Source organism: Dreissena polymorpha, chromosome 1 (genome assembly GCF_020536995.1).
Source record: "Dreissena polymorpha isolate Duluth1 chromosome 1, UMN_Dpol_1.0, whole genome shotgun sequence".
NCBI lineage: Eukaryota > Metazoa > Mollusca > Bivalvia > Myida > Dreissenidae > Dreissena > Dreissena polymorpha.
The window spans coordinates 112,212,415-112,231,083 of NC_068355.1; the positions used below are offsets into that span (position 1 = coordinate 112,212,415).

Here is an 18,669-nt window from a genome sequence, read left to right on the forward strand (position 1 = left end):
ATACTGACCACTGACAGTCGTTGTTTCATGACATCTTAGATTAAGAAGAAGATATGGATCGGTACAGGATCCAGTAGAAGCACACACGTACCGAAGGTAGATACGCTCAACATAACTTTGTTATATATATCGTTAAAAATTGCAATTCAAAGAACATTTCTCATTAATTGAAGAGGAACGCCGCGACAAAAACGATATCGCAATGGTTAGCTGTCATCTAAAATGAACCCAAAATGAAGTCAGCATCCATCAAACAGGTTTTTGTTCAAGGAATCACATCAGCGTCTTCCATTGTCACTGCCGATTCACAACAAGGCCCCGTCCTCGGACCCCTTTGATCACCATGTCGCCACGTTCGCGACTGTTTGCAAATGATACTCTTACTTAGTAGAAGATAAGCTCTCGTATGGGCCCCGAAGTCTTAAGGGATGATTTGGACAGATTCCGGAATAGAGAAAAGTGACTAGATGATGAACCTAAATTGCATAAATGCGAGGTGATAATACATTACGAGAAAGCTCGTTTCCGTACATGCCTCGTGTTCACCAACGATCACGAAGACTTCGTGTTTGCGAAATTCATCGCAAAAAATATTGCATGAAAACCAAAGTCGCGGTCAATAAGCGAGCAATTCTCTTGCCATTCTACAATCTTAGGAGCTACCGCAGGATTGGAAAACCCGATGCTATTACACGCTTGAAATGCGTTATATTAAGCATGACACCAAAGTATGGGACCCATACACCAACAAAATGAGCCAGATTGAAGGTGCACAGTGACGTGTAGCAAGGTATGTTACTTGCGACAACAGGGCAGCAGGCAGTATCAGCCAGGAGGCCGTTTCATAAACGATCGTACGACAATTTTAATTTACGAGAGAATTTTGTAATCTTAATAAGTAGACGAACTAGTTCGCCATGCTCATCAAGTATATACTGCGCTAGAGATGCCAATGCAATCCATTAAGAACTGAAACTTTATAATCATATGATAGACTTAAGCAATTATGCATCTTCGAAAAATGTATCGAATCGTAAATGTGCACTACGATGTTTATTGAAATGGCCCCAGGTGATTATATAACTATCAGTCCGCATAGGCTAATCAGGGTCAATACTTCTAGCTTTTATGGAATTTTGCGTGGAAAGAAAGAATCTTCTGAACAAAATCCACAGACCGATCTGGGACAACGCTTTATGCATTAAGCATTAAGCATTCCTGTATTCCTTGCCTCCTTCCCTCTGTAGCGCGGCGCATGATCCAGTCAATTGCCATTGAAAAGAGGAGCGGCGAGAGGATACACCCTTGCTTCACTCAAGTTTCCACCTTGAATGGTTCAGTGAGCTGGTTGTTGTGGACGACTCTGCACTCAAAGTTTTTGTACAAGGACCTGATGACGTTGACAAGTTTCTGAGGGATGCCATAATGTCCCAGAATCTTCCAGAGGGAGTCTCGGTGTAGGCTGTCGAAGGCCTTCTCAAAGTCCACAAAAACCACATAGAGGGATCCATTCCATTCATGAGACTGCTCAAGGATCTGCCTCGGGACGAAGATGTGTTCGATGCAGGACTTGCCTTTCCTGAAGCATGCCTGTTCCTGGCGAAGAATACCGTCCACTGCTGTTGTGATGCGTTGGGGGATGATGCGGCTATAGATCTTACTGATAAGAGATAGCTAAGTGATGCCACGCCAGTTGTTACAGTTCCCCAGGTCTCCTTTCTTGTGCAGTTTGATGTTGCCGGTCTTCCAGTCGCTTGGCGCTTCGTCACTGTCCCAAATCGTTTGAAGAATCTGGCAAAGAAGCTGCGGCGTCACTGTGTCTTCTGCTTTCAGCATCTCAGGGCACACTCCATCGTCGCCAGGCGCCTTCCCATTCTTCAACTTAAGGATGGCTTCATTGGCTTCCGTTACAGTGATGTTGCCGAGGTTGATGTCAATGTCCTCTTCAGCGGTTTAGGATGGACTCGAAGTGTTGCTTCCAGCTCTACAGCTTCCCCTCTTCCACAGTGACATGAGTTCCGTCTTCAGCCCTCACTGGAAGGTCATGGTTTTTGCCGTAGTCGCCCTTCAGATTCATGGCGTTCTGGTACACTGTCTTCATGTCATTGTGCTCGGCTGCCGTCTCCGCCTCCTCTGCCAGCCTCTCTATGTACCTCCTCTTGTCTCTTCTGGCTAATGTCTTCACCACATTGTCTTTCTCACTATACTCCTTTGAAATTCTTAAGGATTTGGTGTCCAACAGTTTCTTTTTTATCTGTCTTCTTTCTTCTATACGAGACCACGTTTTTGCTGAGATCCATTTTGTCTTCTTGCTCTTTCTGAAGCCTAGAATTTCCTCTCCTGTCTCTTTCATTACTCTGTTGAAGCCTTCGGTGGTCAGTGCTGCCTCATCTTCCAAAATACTAAATCTATTCCTGAGGGTTAGCCTAAACTCTTCTTTCACTTTTGGGTCTTTCAACTTGACCACATCGTAGTGTTGGTTCTTGATGTCTCCCGTCTTGGCTTTCCTTAGCTTGAAAGTCACCTTGGCCACCAGAAGACTATGGTCGCTGCCGATGTCTGCATGTCGCATCACACGCACGTCCTGCAGAGAATGCCTCCACCGACCGTTGATGATGATGTGGTCGATATTGTTCTGGGTCCTGCCGTCTGGTGATGTCCATGTTAGTTTGTGATCTCCTTGTGCGCGAACAGGGTCCCTCCTATGACAAGGTCGTTCTGTTGGCAGACGTTGAATAGTCTCTCCCCGTTGTCGGTGATCACACCCACTCCATGTCGTCCCATGGTCCTTTCTCTGTCTTCGTTGTCGCAGCCAACCTTAGCATTGAAGTCGCCGAGCAACATCAGCACGTCGTGTTGGGGGATGTCCTCTAAAACACTTTAAAGAGCTTCGTAGAATACATCCTTGTCCTCTTCTTCCGTGTCGTCTATTGGTGCGAAAGCCCACAACAACAGACAGCTTGGAGTACTTGGAGTTCATCCTGAGGTGTCTTTGTCATTTCTTCCTGACCAGATGATGACTTCTCCGGAACTCACCTTCTGCTTGCTAGAGCAAGTCCATCTTGCTTCTGTTACTCTCATAAGGGTCAGGTTGTATAGGTTCAGCTCACTCATTACTTGCGCTAGCTTTCCAGTCTGGTAGAGTGTTCGCACGTTCCAACATCCAACTCTGATCCATCGCTTTGGCGTCAAGAGTTCCGCTATCGGGATGGGGACGTCCTTGCGGCTTTGATCCCCATCCTTCATAAGTCCAGTTGCCTGGTCTGCTTCACTCCCGGCGCCGTTTGTCGCTTGTTCCCTTGTTGTCGTTTTCGTTGCAAGCATTTTTCACGGAGTGGAGTTGCTAGCCCCACACCCAACCCTCTTCCTTTTTCATCACGGGCTTGGGACAGTCCTTGGCGGAGTTAACTATTGCATATGCACGTCTCTAATTGACTTTGTATAAAGCCCAACTGAATCTCTATGCCACGCATAAAGAATTGTTAAAGAATCGAATAGGACGACAAGCAATTATATGTTTTATTGACATATTTAGACTGTTGATCGATATTTGGAGTACGCAGTATTCATCAAATGTATTTAAAATCAAACTCATTCTATAATAAAACTGAAGATCCATACAAAAGTCATGAAAATTCAACCGTAATTGGAATTGAGTCGTTCGATCTGTATAATGCATTGGCCATTGACTGTATTATTGGATACAATCGGCCACAAACAGCCACGAAAACAGCACCGATATCAATCGATGGATTAACTCTGTAATCGCCAACTGCCTATTGCAATTACTATGTAAACTATAATCACTGGCAATTTTCACCGTCGTCATCATCAACATCCGATAATCGGGTATACGGTTGGGAGATATTGTGAAGTGTCGCGGCGATTTTGTGTGTATGAATCGAACGCTTGGATAGATTAGTATGGGAACTGCATGGAAGCGTTATTTATAATTCCTATTAATGCACTGGTGATCAGGTTCGCTACTTCATTGAAGGTGCGCGGATGATATAAAAGGAGCTTAGCTGAAGAAATGATAATACATAGATTATACATAGAAACGACTCTCATTTACACTTGGAATAAATTACATGATTTTGAAAGAGTGGAAGTAAGTTAAGGTTATTGTTTTTAATAGTATTTGATTCCATCAAACTTGGTATTTATTATAATGTATGCATTATCATTTAGAATGTATTACGATATATATGAGTCGTGCTCTGTGAAAAGGGGCTTTAATGAATGTTCGTAAAGTCTCTTCACAGATGCAGTCCGCACAGGTTTATCATGGACGACACTTTCCGCCTAAACTAGAATTTTCTAAGAAGAGACTTTATTTATACAGAAAATGCAATAAAAGCGAAAAGTGTCATCCCTAATTAGCCTGTGCGGACTGCATTAAACCTTCACACAGAACGGCTCACATTGATTTGCTTCATACCTATTTTTTTTCTTTAAAGAATACCTATGCTTCATGTCGAGGACTTAAGTTAACAAATACACTTTTTTACAGGGTAAATTGTGTTAAAGAGATCATAATTAAATTACAAACTGGAAATGTAACGGCTCATTAATAAGGTATGTTCATATTTATTAAAATCAAATTTAATAAACTGTCTTCAACGTTGTACAGTGTTAGCAGTGTAATGCCATTGATTAATTTACCACAGATTAAAATTATTGAACGTGTGAACAGTTGTTTACCTTGTTTTCGACTTAGACAGTGTGCATTTTATAGCTTGTACGAAATCCTAATCACCCTCTCGTGTGAAATAATCGCACAATTAGTCGGTTAACCCATTTATGCCTAGTGGACTCTCACATCCTTCTAAAATAGATCAATTTATTTCCAAAATGAGGGATGTCTAGTATATTTATTTCTATATTAAGAATATTTCCTACAGAAATTCCTTGAAGCAAACAGCGCAGACCCTGATGTCTCATCATGCGGCGTCTCATCTGGGTCTACGCTGTTTGCCAAGGCATTTTTTCTATACGCTAGGCATAAAAGGGTTAATGGAACAGGCACACAGCGCCTAAAGATGAGGTAGAAAAAATATTTTATACCATTTTTACTTGCCCTTCAATTGTCTTAAATATTTAAATTAAACATTTAAAAGTATTGAAGGATTCCTTACTGAAATGTTACATGCTTAATGGTTAAATTCATTGCTTTTACAAAGTTTTACACGACAACTGTCAACAGATGATATGTCCCTCAAATATGGACGCGTATTAAAACACTGTTTCTTTCTTTTACTTTTATGTGTATAAAATGACACTGTTATATAATATTGATGAAATATTAATGAAATCTTACATGAAAAAATAATATCTATAACGACAAAAAAATCATGTACGCGAGGCAAAAGATAGAAGGTACAAATGGTTAAATAGCGTTGTAAATCTTGAAATACTTAAAATTGCGGAATGGCTCGAATAAACATTACATATCTATGCTGTTGGATTCTTTATAATTTCTTTATAAATAAATTTTGGAAAATACGTTTTCTAGACGGCGCGTTATAATTTTCCAAAATAACTAAATCTTTAAAATAGGCCTCAATAAAACCATATAACAACGGAATCTCAAACAGTTAATTAATAATAAAAAAATAGGCACATTTAATTATTATTTTTTTAATTTTTAAGTCAAAAACTAAATCGTCGACACGAAGAACGCAATAAAAAGTATAAGCAGATTAGAAAAAAGAAAGTTAGAATTTATCAAACGAGCTTGATTTGTTAACATAACGCATGTTGACGAAACGCTCGGTCAATGTCATATGTAACAGTGTTCAAATTTACAAATTCAACACGCAAACTTTATATCGATGTTTTTTTTTCTGTCGCATACTTTTATCATCTTTATATCAAACATGTCTATCGCGGGGAATTGTTAGATGTTAAGTAGTATTCCTTGTTTGTACTTGACATCGTTTTCCAATACAAAGCACGTTATGCACTTAAACGATTTTTTATAAATAATTTATAAATTAAACATGCAAATAGCACCCATTTTCAATTTCATTTATTGCAGTAATTGCTGGTAACTCTTTCGCAGAACATTGACATACAAAATTTTCTTTTTTCTGAGGAATACTCATGCCTGCTGTTGGATTTAGCTTTGCGTGGAATGGGAAAGAGCATTGATAATAATCGTTTTATTATACAAGTGTTGTAGTAAAACGGGTAGGTTATGATAGACGGTATAAAATGTATGAGCCGCGCTCTGCGAAATCCGGGCTATATGCATGCTCGAAAGCTCGAAAGGTTTGTCCAACATAAGCATGTTTAGTCTGCACAGGCAATTTTGGTTAGTTTCAGTTGTTATGGACTTTTCGTTTAAAGGAAGTTTCTTCTGAACGAAAATCCAGCCCAGATGACATTGGCATTGCAGGTTTGGCTGTGCGAACTACACCGGCTAATCTGGGACGATACTTTACTCCTATGTAGTTAGCCTTGTTTTCCCAGAGCGCGGCCCAAATTTAGAGACCAGAATGGTTGCGTTAGAATCAACGACTTGTTGCAATCGGACGGGAAAAGGACATGACAATACATAAAAACTCATGGAAGGATTTAAGCTGTATTTTTTTCTTATTTTATGTCTTGTTGTTAACATTTAAAATGTTTTGTACGGTTCATAGTAAGAGTGTTAAATCTAATAAAATAAGACTTTAAATCATATGAAATGAATTCTATTTGAATCGATTATAATCACGTAATGTTTAAAGTCGATCGATTATAATCACGTAATGTTTAAAGTCGACTGGTTTGATAAAGCTTTGCTCGAAACCAGAGATACTTTCTCTGTTTAATTGTACAACGATACGTGAACGTTTAGCACTTTTGCTTGCTATAAATTCAAGTTTCAAGTTTCAAAGTTTACTCGCGATTCGGCAAGCTGCCTTTGGCAAAATACAAATACGCAAAAGAAATATGACCAAGACAAATGGACTGATAGATATATAAAAATGTATAAAAGTTGTCAATTATAAACAATCCGTTTAAAGCATTTAAAGTATATTTTGGTGTATGTTTTCGAGAGACTTACTCTAAAACATTGAATGCCTGATGTATAAAATTGTTGCGAAGACATTAAAAAAAATTATGACCAAAAGAAAAAAGGTACTGTGTTAAATGAAACTTCATAGATACGTTTTACCAAAGTGAAGAACATATAAAGGCTTATACGTTAACGACTAATGTAAGTTGCACGATTAACTGAATCTATGACATGCAATTCTGTACTTACAGCACTGTCATACAAAAGCACCCTCCTTAAAAAATGTGCACATTTCATCTTCATATGTCTAAGAATAACTCGGATGCAGACGGGTAAAATAACGAACAAATTTCCCCCCAGTAAATTGATTCTGATGTGAACCGTGTAACGCGCATGAACAGGAAAACTAATATAGGCATGTGCCTTCTATCGAATCGTTTTAACAAAGTTTAAATGAGAGTGGACAGAGTAATTTAGAACAGATCCTTTTTTGTAACCAGCACGATCATTTTTAATTTATTCATATTAAAAATAAGTTATCCCTTTAACTTCGTAACCGGGGCCATCAAGGGATTTTCATTACTGAACATGTTCCCAAAATACAGTGTATATTATTTGAGGATGATGTTGGGAGTTGCTCTGAAACCGCTATTGAACTACAGCGTCAACTGATATAGTATTTTTTATTTTTGACATATAAATGGTATGACTGTAATAAAAAGAAAACCGACATAATTGTATTCAGAAATGGTGGCCCATTGAAAAGTTGGAAAATTGTTTCTATATTTGAAATCGTGTAACTGTTACATCAGTGTTCAAATACATGAGTTAACTGTTACTCCTAAATTATGTTTGTCCAAGTCTAAAGCTTAGCTGGCAATGCAAGCAAAAAACAACATCAATGCGATAAAAGCTACCAAGGCTATTTTGGAAAATTTGACCTTCAAGAGTATTTCAAACTTTTTGACTCAATGGTAAAGCCAATCTATACATACGAGGCGGACATTTGGGGCCATACCTTTTCCTTAAAATATAGAACAAATCCGGACTCAATTTAACAAAGATTTTCTTGGTATAAATAGGTCAAACAACAATATATGGCTCTAGGGGAGGTTGAAAGATTAGGAATGTGTAGACTATCATATCAATTGTGTAAAGTACTGGTGTTAACGTATTCACATGCCATTCCATAGATACCCCAAAAACTGTTATAATATGTTGAAACGCCCGGGTGAAATCGGAGGGACCAATTGTGTTACGTCTGTTAAAAGTCTGGTATTTAATTATTGTGTGGGTTATATCTGGTAGAATCATGATGTTGGTAATGTTGATGTATTTTTACAACTTTTTAAAGATCGCCTTATTTGTTCTTACAAGCAAAAATGGTCAGGGAATTTATTCGACTCGTCTAGATGGAGAAGCGGACAATTACAACGAGCGAGGCATGGTATAGGGGCGATAACCCTGGGTTATTGCTAGGTTAGGGGTCGGGTTAGGGGTCGGGTTAGGGTTAAGGTATGGGTTAAGGCTAACCATAACCCAAACCCGACCCCTAACCCTAACCCTTACGCTAACCCTCTACCCCCCTCCCCCCCCCCCCCACATGCGCATAACAATAACATGCCTCGCTCGTTGTCGTTGTCCGCTTCCCGTCTAGATGTGAAACATAAAGAATGTATCAATCATTGTTTGAACCAGAACAATATTCCGTAACCCAAACCCGACCCCTAACCCTTACGCTAACCCTCTACCCCCCCCCCCCCATGCGCATAACAATACAATGCCTCGCTCGTTGTCGTTGTCCGCTTCCCGTCTAGATGTGAAACATATAGAATGTATCAATCATTGTTTGAACCAGAAAAATATTCCGTAACCCAAACCCGACCCCTAACCCTAACCCTTACGCTAACCCTCTACCCCCCCCCCCCCCCCATGCGCATAACAATACCATGCCTCGCTCGTTGTCGTCCGCTTCCCGTCTCGATGTGAAACATATAGAATGTATCAATCATTGTCTGAACCAGAAAAATATTTTTCGCTTAAAACACCATTCTACTATAGAAAAGCACTTGCAAAGTGTAGATGTTCCAACCACAAGTTTCTTATCGAAACTGGGCGATATATTGGTATAGAACATGATCTTATATATTGTACACATTGTCTAAATGTAGAAAACACTTGTGTCATTGAAAACGATTTTCATGTATATTTTTATAGTTCTAAATTTCACGAAGAACGTAACATGCACCTTTTTTTCTTGGTATAGTGGAAACAGAGAAGAAATTAATCTTATCCGTCTGACATAAACGAAAAATTATATTAAATTGAAGAAAAAAGCATTGTTCATATTTTTCTTAATGCGCAAAGCACAAACATAAAACTATTCACAACGCATGTATGTATAATATGACATGTCTGTATATTGCATTTTGGGCCGGTGGCCTTTCATTACGAAATAAATTGGCTTGTCTTGTCTTTTAAAATGCATAAAAGTTTGGTTATTAACATGCACAATGTAGAACTTTCAGAACTGTTGCTCTAATATGTTTTCAGCTATTAAATGCAATATACGATAAACAAATGGTGTTTTGATGTGTTCTGTGTGAATTAATCACATAATATTCATAGCCAATAAACCCAAACGAATCCGCATTTAAGTTAACGATCACCGGGTACGCCTGCTTGTTTTCAGCGATAATAACTTCACTGATTAATGCATGATGAATAATAGGAAAATAACGTGGCATATTCTGCTTTTAATGCATGATTACTGTTGTATCTTTATGTCTCCCTTCCAATAGCTTAGATATTTAGGCTGATTATTACTGCTTTATTTTCTGTTATCCATTAATACCAATTCTTAGTGTAAACGTTAAGTATTGTTTAGGCAAATTTTACCTGAATATTCTGGAATGTGAGTAGTGCCATATTCGGGATTGATTTAGAACTTATTCGTGTTAAATGGTTTTCATACAATACATACACAGGCTTGTAATAGCTAATGACCTTAAATAAGACAATTAAACAAATATTTGATAATTGTTTATTTTTAAAGGAGCGACGTGCTTGAGGTCAAAGAACTCATTAGCAAATCATGTTTACAAAAAATAATCCCATAGATTCTAATTTCATTCGTAATCAAGATATTATTTTTAGTTCATGTATTACTCTTTAAGAATGTCATTTAAATGTGATTCTTGGTGGTCTTAGTATATAGTAAAACCAATCATACGATTGTAATGACGCTCGTTTTGTCTAATCGTTAAATTGTCTGTCCACCTGTCCGTCCATTCTTAAATTTTAATAATCGCTTTTTACTTTATTTAAGATTTTGGTTATCAATCTAACCACGGTTTTACTTGTTTTGTAGGTCCAATTTAAATCGCTAAACCGAACGGACAACCTATGTGCGACGTTGACAATAATGCGCCATTGGTTCATGGATGTGTGCTACAACCGTCATTGCCTCGATTTTAAGGGCTTTTGTTTTAAAATATACTTTTGATCAGTGAACTGCGCAGACCAAGGACATGTCTCTGCTATATGACAAGGTGATTCACATTGTGTCAAAGTGCCCGGATGAACGATCGGACGCTGAAATCGAACAGATTTTGCCATGGTTTCGCAAAAAGTCGGAGCTGTTCAAGTCGCAAAAATCGGGTAAGTGACCTTGACATTGCATATAGGTTGGACAGTGGTTCGTAGTAGTCGCCGGATATCCAACCTAGGCTTACTCGAAAGTTAGTCGTTTTGTATATAACAAAACTGTCAATATCGATACTTAGTGTTTGTGACTTATAGAAAATGTTGGGAAAAGCAAGTAGTGAGATAGGTGTCTGTTCTTATTATAACAGTATTATAATGGCGTTGAATACTATTTACTTTTTTAGCTCACCTGAGCAAACTGTGCTCATGGTGAGCTTTTGTGTTCGTTTTTAGCCGTCGTGCGTTGTGCGTCGTGTGACGTCAACATTTGCATCGTTTAAAACTCTAGAGGCGACAGTTATGCCCGATCTTCATAAAACTAGGTCAGGCGATTAGTGCCAATGAAAATCTTGGACTTCCGGTAGTTCGAAAATGGTTCCGGGTTGTTGAAACACATTGCTGCCAGTGGTCGGAGCATTTTTCCATATATTGCTATAGTAATACCTTGTTAACACTATAGACCCACATTTATTGTCTGATCTTTATGAATTTGAAACTTGGTAAGAATATTTGTATCAATGATTTCTTGGATGAGTTCGAAAATGGGTTCGGTTGGATAAAGAACATGGCGAAGGTTGGGGATTTTTCCTTATATGGCTTTAGGAAAACCATGTCAACACTCAGCCATATATATCGTCCGATCTTCATGAAACATTGCTAGAAGAATTGTACCAATTATATATTGGACGAGTTCGAAAATGGTTCTTGTTGGTTGAAAAACATTGCAGCCAAGGGGCGGGGCATTTCTCCTTATATGGCTTTTGTAAACATTGTTCACACTCTAGAGGCCACATTTATTTTCCGATCTTAATGAAACTTGGTCAGAATATTTATCTCAATTATATATTGGACGAGCTGATAATTGTTTTGGGTTGGTTGAAAAACAATGCTACCAGGGGACAGGGCATTTTCCTTATATGGGTAAAACCGTGTTTATACTCTAGAAATCACATTTATTGTCCAATCTTTTTGAAACTTGGCCAGAACATTTATTCTAATGATTTTTTTGATAACTTTGAAAATGGTTCCGGTTTGTTGAAGAGCATGACCGCCAGGTAGGCAGGACATTTTTACTATATGTCTATAGTAAAACCTTGTGAACACTCTAAAAGTCACATGTATAGTTCAATATTCATGACTTGGTCAGAATATTTGTTCTAATAATATCTTGGGCTGCACAAAACAGGTCAGATCGTTTGTGTCTTACGTGAGCGACTTTGGACCTGTTTTGCCCTGTTATTTATATTACAATTTTTGTTTCACAATAACGTTGTTCCCATATTATAAGAAAAGCCCTTATTATTTTGTACGGACCTTTAAATGTCATATAGCATTCAATACTGATAGTTTAAGTAAACCGATTATAAGAAAACGTATATCAGTAGCTTTGTTTGCTGGATCAGATCGCGATTAATTGATTACATTTGAGTCGCGTTCTGAGAAAACTGGGCATAATGCATGTGCGTAAAGTGTCGTCCCAGATTAGCCTGTGCAGTCCGCACAGGCTAATCAGGGACGACACTTTCCGCCTGAATTGGATTTGTGCTTAGAAGAGACTTCATTTAAACGAAAAATGTCATAAAAGCGGAAAGTGTGGTCCCTGATTAGCCTGTGCGGACTGCACAGGCTAATCTGGGACTAAACTTTACGCACATGCATTATGCCCAGTTTTCTCAGAACGCGGCTTAATTGATTACATTTGATGAAAGTACTACTCACTGAAACACAAGATGAAACACGTATGAAATTCATTCAATATTTTCCTTTACAACACAAAACCAAGTTTAGTATAAACACTTATAAACACTTCGTGTATTGTTCCTAAGATATATTCAAAAGATTTATTCATCTGATGATCAGATGGAAGGAAAATGATATTTTCCGTAATTTTGAAAAGGCGCCATTGCTGAAACATCAATAAAAAGTATTATAAGAGAAATAAATTGTAAATCAAATAAATTAACTACGATTGATACTTGAACTCGGCAGAAATGTATATTAGCCTGGGCATAAAGACTACACTTTCAAATTTTAATAAAAAGATTCTTAGACGGAAACATCCATCTATCAATTTGAAATTATAATATTTATCCAGAGCATGAATGCATTTGAATGCCATGTACTAAAAAGATTACCAGATATGTTAATATTGACTTTTTATGCATCATGTTTATTTATTTCATCGATCATTTTCCATTAAAAGCATTGGAAAGTATGAATGGATGGGGAGTGCGGAATGGGCATTTTACGTATTGATAATTAAGGACCTAACACGTTTTTGAAACGCAATTGAATATAGTCAGTGGTGTCATTTAAAATGCCATCTTTCAAATCCATTCAATTTCATTCGGTCGGCGGACATGAAATGGCAAACGTCATTAGCAGTAAAAACGACTGTCATTAAATACATTTGTAAAGATTGATTGAATATTAATGACACCTCCGAATAAGGTTGAAGGAGTTAATTTTGCTGTCCTAATGCACCAGTTCTTAAAGTTTTGTTTTTAATGGTTATTACCCTCAACGTTGTTTCAATAAAAAACTATTTTACATTCGAGTATGAATCCTTCAATCATCTCTTTCATCCGTCTAGTTTAAATTAAAAGGTAACATAAAGGTATCATATTCAAGTTAAAAAATGTGTTTTTCCATGTCAAGTTATTCGTTACAGTTGCAAGCTACGAGTATATTTATTGATGCTTTTTTAGAAAAATATTAATCAAACTTAACCCATTTATGCCTAGCGTCTAGAAAAAGTCATTGGCAAACAGCGTAGACCATGATGAGACGCATGAGGCGGCGTCTCATCAGAGACTGCGCTGTTTGCTTGAAGGGATTTCTGTAAGAAATATTCTAAATATTGAAATAAATATATACTTAACATCTCTTATTTTGGAAATAAATTGATATAATTTAGAAGGATGAGAGAGTCCACTAGGCATAAATGGATTAAGCTAATACGAAAAAAATTAAACCTGGAATAACGGATTTCAGTTGAGTGTTATTGTTCACCTTCGGCAACCAGTTCATTTTTTCTTCAACCATGGCTTGATTGTATGTTTGTTAAGTAGAAACTTCATGTCTAAACGATCAGTCCATCTCTGGGATTAGGTTGCTGATATGTATGACAGACAGTCACTTGTTTCTAGAAATCAAAAGCAGTTGAATTATCTCAATATTTTTTATCGATTAAGCATGCGTATACACGGAGCAACACTATCATAGCTCCACAGACGTGGTTTTACCCTGGAATAACTCCCTCCTGAAAAATAAATGCAATGGCTAAAAACAAGAAATTGAATTATTGAAATATCATTGAACATGAACAACGCACACACTGCACAATAAACTACGAAAATCACGAGTTTCGATCGGTCACAAGTCCAATCTCCAAACAAAAGTTTGTACATTTGTAATTACAGTTGCTTTCGTCTCCAAAAGGCAAGAACATATTATTTAGAATAGATATATTTTTATTGCTATTACACCAGTTGCATGTCTATCCCTAGTATCGTCCCTCTTAATTTATTCATACGAATTTTGGAAGTGAACAAATATAAAAACACGCATGTGTTAAATGTCATTCTATAGTTAAATGTGTATTCTTGAACATAACGACGAAAACTGCATTTAAATCGGCAATGTTCTGACAAAATACTGGCTATACTTAGCTCCTTGTAGTAATTTGCTTCATGTACAATTGTCTCGTAGTTTAGGCCATTCTGATTGGTTGCCAAGATTTGTTAATATGCGCATGTGCTTTTTTTCTTAAAAAATAGTAACTTAATGGTAAAACGAAACCATTGCTCATGTTGTTCTTAAAACGTTTTTACATTTCATTAAAAAAAAAGCGACATTTGATAACACAACTCATAATCCATAAACAAACTAACATGATTGTGTTACGTAATTAAAAATCATTGCATCACCCTGGAATAAACATGACCTACTTTCCAACGAACACCGGGAATGATCGGTAATATATAAACAAAAAATAAATTACAACTTCTTAAAATTGAAAAAAACAGCATTAATTTTCCACCACTTCTCGAATGTTTTTCGTTAAAGGCACGATACTATGAAGAGGACCGATACTTAGAAAGTAAGGAGTATTTTTTCTTGTAACTGTCTGAAGGGAGTAAGGGGCATTATTGACTTAATCAAGCTGTAAGGTTTGAGCTTCTGAATATGTAGGAAGAAAAACATTGTATACTGCATATTTAATCCGAATAACGAAGGTTGCGCTGCAGGATTTGAAATTCACATACATATGGGAATGATTTCTCTTTATCACATAAAGCTATTTGTGCAGTTGCATTGATTCATCTTTTTCCCTACGTTTTCAGTGCTCATCATTACAAAATAAACACGAAATGCGTGCGCATGCGCATTGTAAATGTTGTGTGTAGGTATATCAAGGTCATGTTCTAATGTGAAAAAGTGGGATGGGAACCGAATGCACGAATGAAAAAGCTCAATACCCCTTATTAAATTACCAGAATGTTACAAGTAAAAGACCCTTAAACAATTATATGTGTTAAAAAAGACCGTCGTATATAAATGGTCGCAAATACTGTTTGCAAAATCATTACAAATGTGTCATAGATTGGCGGTGTTTTAGGAGGAGAAATACAAATTAAGAAATGTTGCGGAAAACTATTTTTAAGTGCTTCTGTCATGCATGCATGCAAAAAGCTAAGGACGTTTGTTAAAGTATATAAACCATAACAGTTATCATGTTATGGCAGAAGGCCAGTTTCTCACTTACCGGTACGTGAACTCATGAAATCACTCTGACGTACTTAAATATAATACTTAATCATTATTTGAATGTAATAGTCACCCCCATTGTTGGACATATATAAGAGACAGATTTACGTTAATACTATGTTTGCACCATTTGTTTGACTTTTTGACTGCTTTAATCCATAATTATGTACACGTAATTTACAGTTCATTGACTTCGCTACAAGAATACTGCATTTGATTTAAAAACAAAGTCTTTGTTAACTTGTTTATTGAAAACACCAAAGCTGGGAAGGCATTTTTTAAGGTCGTCGAGTGAAAAGTGGTAACAATATTATATGAAAGCGGCAATCTTCTTTATTGAAAACGGCAATCTTCTTTATATGCATAAGTCGAATATTACCTGTATTGAGCCATAGAATAAAATGAATTCTTTAAATAATTAGAACATCCGATAATAGTTTTCTTTCGGTACATACGAAGAAAGATCTTCTGTATGTGGTCTGCATTGTATTTTTTATTATCTGAGGTTAAGATCAAAAGTAATCTTTTTTTACCACGAAGAAATCAGTACCGGTAGTCTTTATTTGACGACTAAGAAAAACACTGATTGTATTAATTTAACAATAAAGAAGAAAGCAAAGAATGTCTTTTTTGATGAAGAAGAAAACACTGTCTTTATTTTAAGATGGAGTAGCAAGTGTAGGCACTTTATGTACGTGTTAATGTACTATAAACGTATCCAAAATATTTCAGACATTGAAGAAGAATCGATCTACTTTTTACGCGTGCAATATTAAAAAGTATCTAAATTACAATTAAGTAGAACCGGTATTCTTCGATAAGTCAGAATCTATGTCTCAGTTTGTAATCCCAGGACACCGCATCATACTGACAATGGTACGTATGCATTATTTAACACTGACAGACGTCGGTTCATACGCTGTTTTGACAGCGCGGATATTAGTTTATTGAAATCGGCTCACAATTGTCAGTTATGTAATATTTAATCAAATAACGTAGGTCGACTTATGTTGTGAGTCATGTTTGACTGGTGTATTACATTTCGACCGTGCTCTGTGAAAAAAGGTTTTAATGCATGAGCCTAAGGGGCGACCTTTCCGCCTGAACTGGATTTTTGCTAAGAAGAGACTTTCTTTAAACAGACAATATCATAAAAACGGAAAGTGTCGTCCCTGATTAGCCTAGTCGGACTGCAGAGGCTAATCTGGGACGATATTTGACGCACATGTTTTAAATCCCCATTTTCACGAGCACAGCCCAAATAAATAAACGAACATGTCCGACCCGAGTGTTTGTGACATTTGCGGTAAAGTTTGCATCGGTTTGCTGTTAACAATTGATATATTTTTTCTATAAAAGCTATTTTGTGACTTCTGGGCATGTCTAGCGCAGTAGGCGGAGCGCAAGTCGCTCCAGCTGAGAGTCGTTGGTTTGAATCAGCACAGCCACACAGCTTGTTGTGAGGTCATAAAGTATACCCATAACCCCCTATCACCCACACACCTGAATCAATAAAGACACTGTCTGTGAACTGTGTGCTTTCAACTACGTTTTTGTTAACTTATAACCATTATGTGTATAAAATACTGCTTAAATACGCGTTTATATATACAAACAAGTAACAAAACAAACAAGACTTGCTCCGGGAAAATGGGACGAAATGCATGTGCGTAAAGTGTCACCCCAGATAATCACGCGCGACACGTTCCGCCTTTACGTGATGCCCGCTAAGTAGATACTTCCTGTAGCGAAATATATCATTAAAGCTTATATGTGTCGTCCCTCATAAACCTCCGCGTTCTGCACAGGCTTATATCGGACGACAGTTTACGCTTATGCATGAAACCGCGTTTTCCCATATCGCGCCTCAAATATTGGTCAGTTTAAAGCACGTGCTCTTACGTTTCTTAACGCCGTACACGTGGCGCAACAGTCGGTCAGGCTGTAGTGGTTGCACCAGTAGTCGGGGTCCTTATGCATGCCCCACAACGAGGGTTCCGTCAGATGCAGGCAGTCCACCGAGCCGTCTGCCCACCAGATGTACCTGTCACGGCACGTGCTGCCGGCTGGTGGCGGCGGAAATATACCGTATACATGTGCAACACGAAGATTTTCGTCGCTAGGTTTACACGATTTTGTACTTGTACAAATGGCGGATTATAGATACAAATACTGGAGTGAAATGAAGGAAATATAGTAATAAAAGAAGCATAAAACGAACGTTCAAGATACCCAGAAGCTCAGGATCACCAATGAGGTTTACTTGGGTCTTAATACCATGTTTTAATACGACATTGTGACTATGGTATAGTGGATTGGACGTCTGCGTATATATCGAACAGATCTGTGTTCGTTAGTTACTTTCAATACTCAAGGGCGTGGGGGAAATAGGTTTTTACTATTTAAGGTGTGGGAAGTAAATATCATATTAGCATGTTCACTCTTGATTGTTCTTGATTGAAATACACGTACAGATGAGCATCGAGATGTGCGTATTGATCAAAAGTTCGTGTCGCATTAACCCATTTATGCCTAGTGGACTCTCCAATCCTTCTAAATTGGATCAATTTATTTCCAACATTGGGGATGTCTAGTATATTTATTTCTATATTTAGTATATTTCTTACAGAAATTCCTTCAAGCAAACAGCGCAGACCCAGATGAGACGCCGCATCATGCGGCGTCTCATCTGGGTCTACGCTGTTTGCCAAAGCCCTTTTTTTAGACACTAGGCATACATTTTTACTATACATACTAACTCTGTTGAAACAGGGCTAAGTGCATGTCCGCACAGGCTAATCAAGGAAGACACTTCCCTTCAGCAGATTATCGTTTTGAAGAAACTTCTTTTAAATAAAAAGCAATCCATAAAATAGGAAAGTGTCGTCTCCGATAAGCTTGTGCGGAACGCCTTTCCTAGACTCGAACTTCTTCCCTTTGAAATAAAAAGCTGACATATAGACCACCCGGTTCCCACGCTGATACATGATGTAGAGCATGCTTTAGCCTATATTAGTATTAAACATATTGTCACAAAATATAAAGAAAGGAACACAAACAATCCAAATTATTGAAATATTTCACGTGTTTAACGTGTGTAAGTCATTAATGTTATTTTGTTCCTTGAGGTACAGTGGTCTTTTATTGTTTAAATCTGTGACGAAAAGTAGGAATATAATCATGTGTGA

At 37.5% G+C, this 18,669-nt stretch overlaps 3 protein-coding genes across 4 annotated transcripts in view; 1 reads left to right on the top strand and 2 right to left on the bottom strand.

Moving 5' to 3' along the window:
• Nucleotides 1-1,314: 1,314 nt before the first annotated feature.
• On the bottom strand, nt 1,315-1,836 carry LOC127844930 (uncharacterized). Its single transcript, XM_052375528.1, has 2 exons — nt 1,701-1,836; nt 1,315-1,616 (listed from the first exon to the last, which is right to left on the bottom strand). Exons 1-2 carry the CDS (start codon nt 1,834-1,836, stop codon nt 1,315-1,317), a joined length of 438 nt encoding a protein of 145 aa, XP_052231488.1.
• Nucleotides 1,837-1,984: 148 nt separating this feature from the next.
• On the bottom strand, nt 1,985-2,980 carry LOC127845002 (uncharacterized). The gene is made up of 2 exons (XM_052375643.1): nt 2,902-2,980; nt 1,985-2,649 (listed from the first exon to the last, which is right to left on the bottom strand). Exons 1-2 carry the CDS (start codon nt 2,978-2,980, stop codon nt 1,985-1,987), a joined length of 744 nt encoding a protein of 247 aa, XP_052231603.1.
• Nucleotides 2,981-10,381: 7,401 nt separating this feature from the next.
• Nucleotides 10,382-18,669, top strand: part of LOC127844534 (uncharacterized) — a 52,776-nt gene continuing 44,488 nt past the window's right edge. For both annotated transcript variants that reach the window (XM_052374864.1, XM_052374871.1), the window contains exon 1: nt 10,382-10,666. In XM_052374864.1, coding sequence (XP_052230824.1) covers nt 10,537-10,666 — 130 coding nt within the window. In that variant the 5' untranslated portion in view covers nt 10,382-10,536. The remainder of the gene's footprint in view (nt 10,667-18,669) is intronic.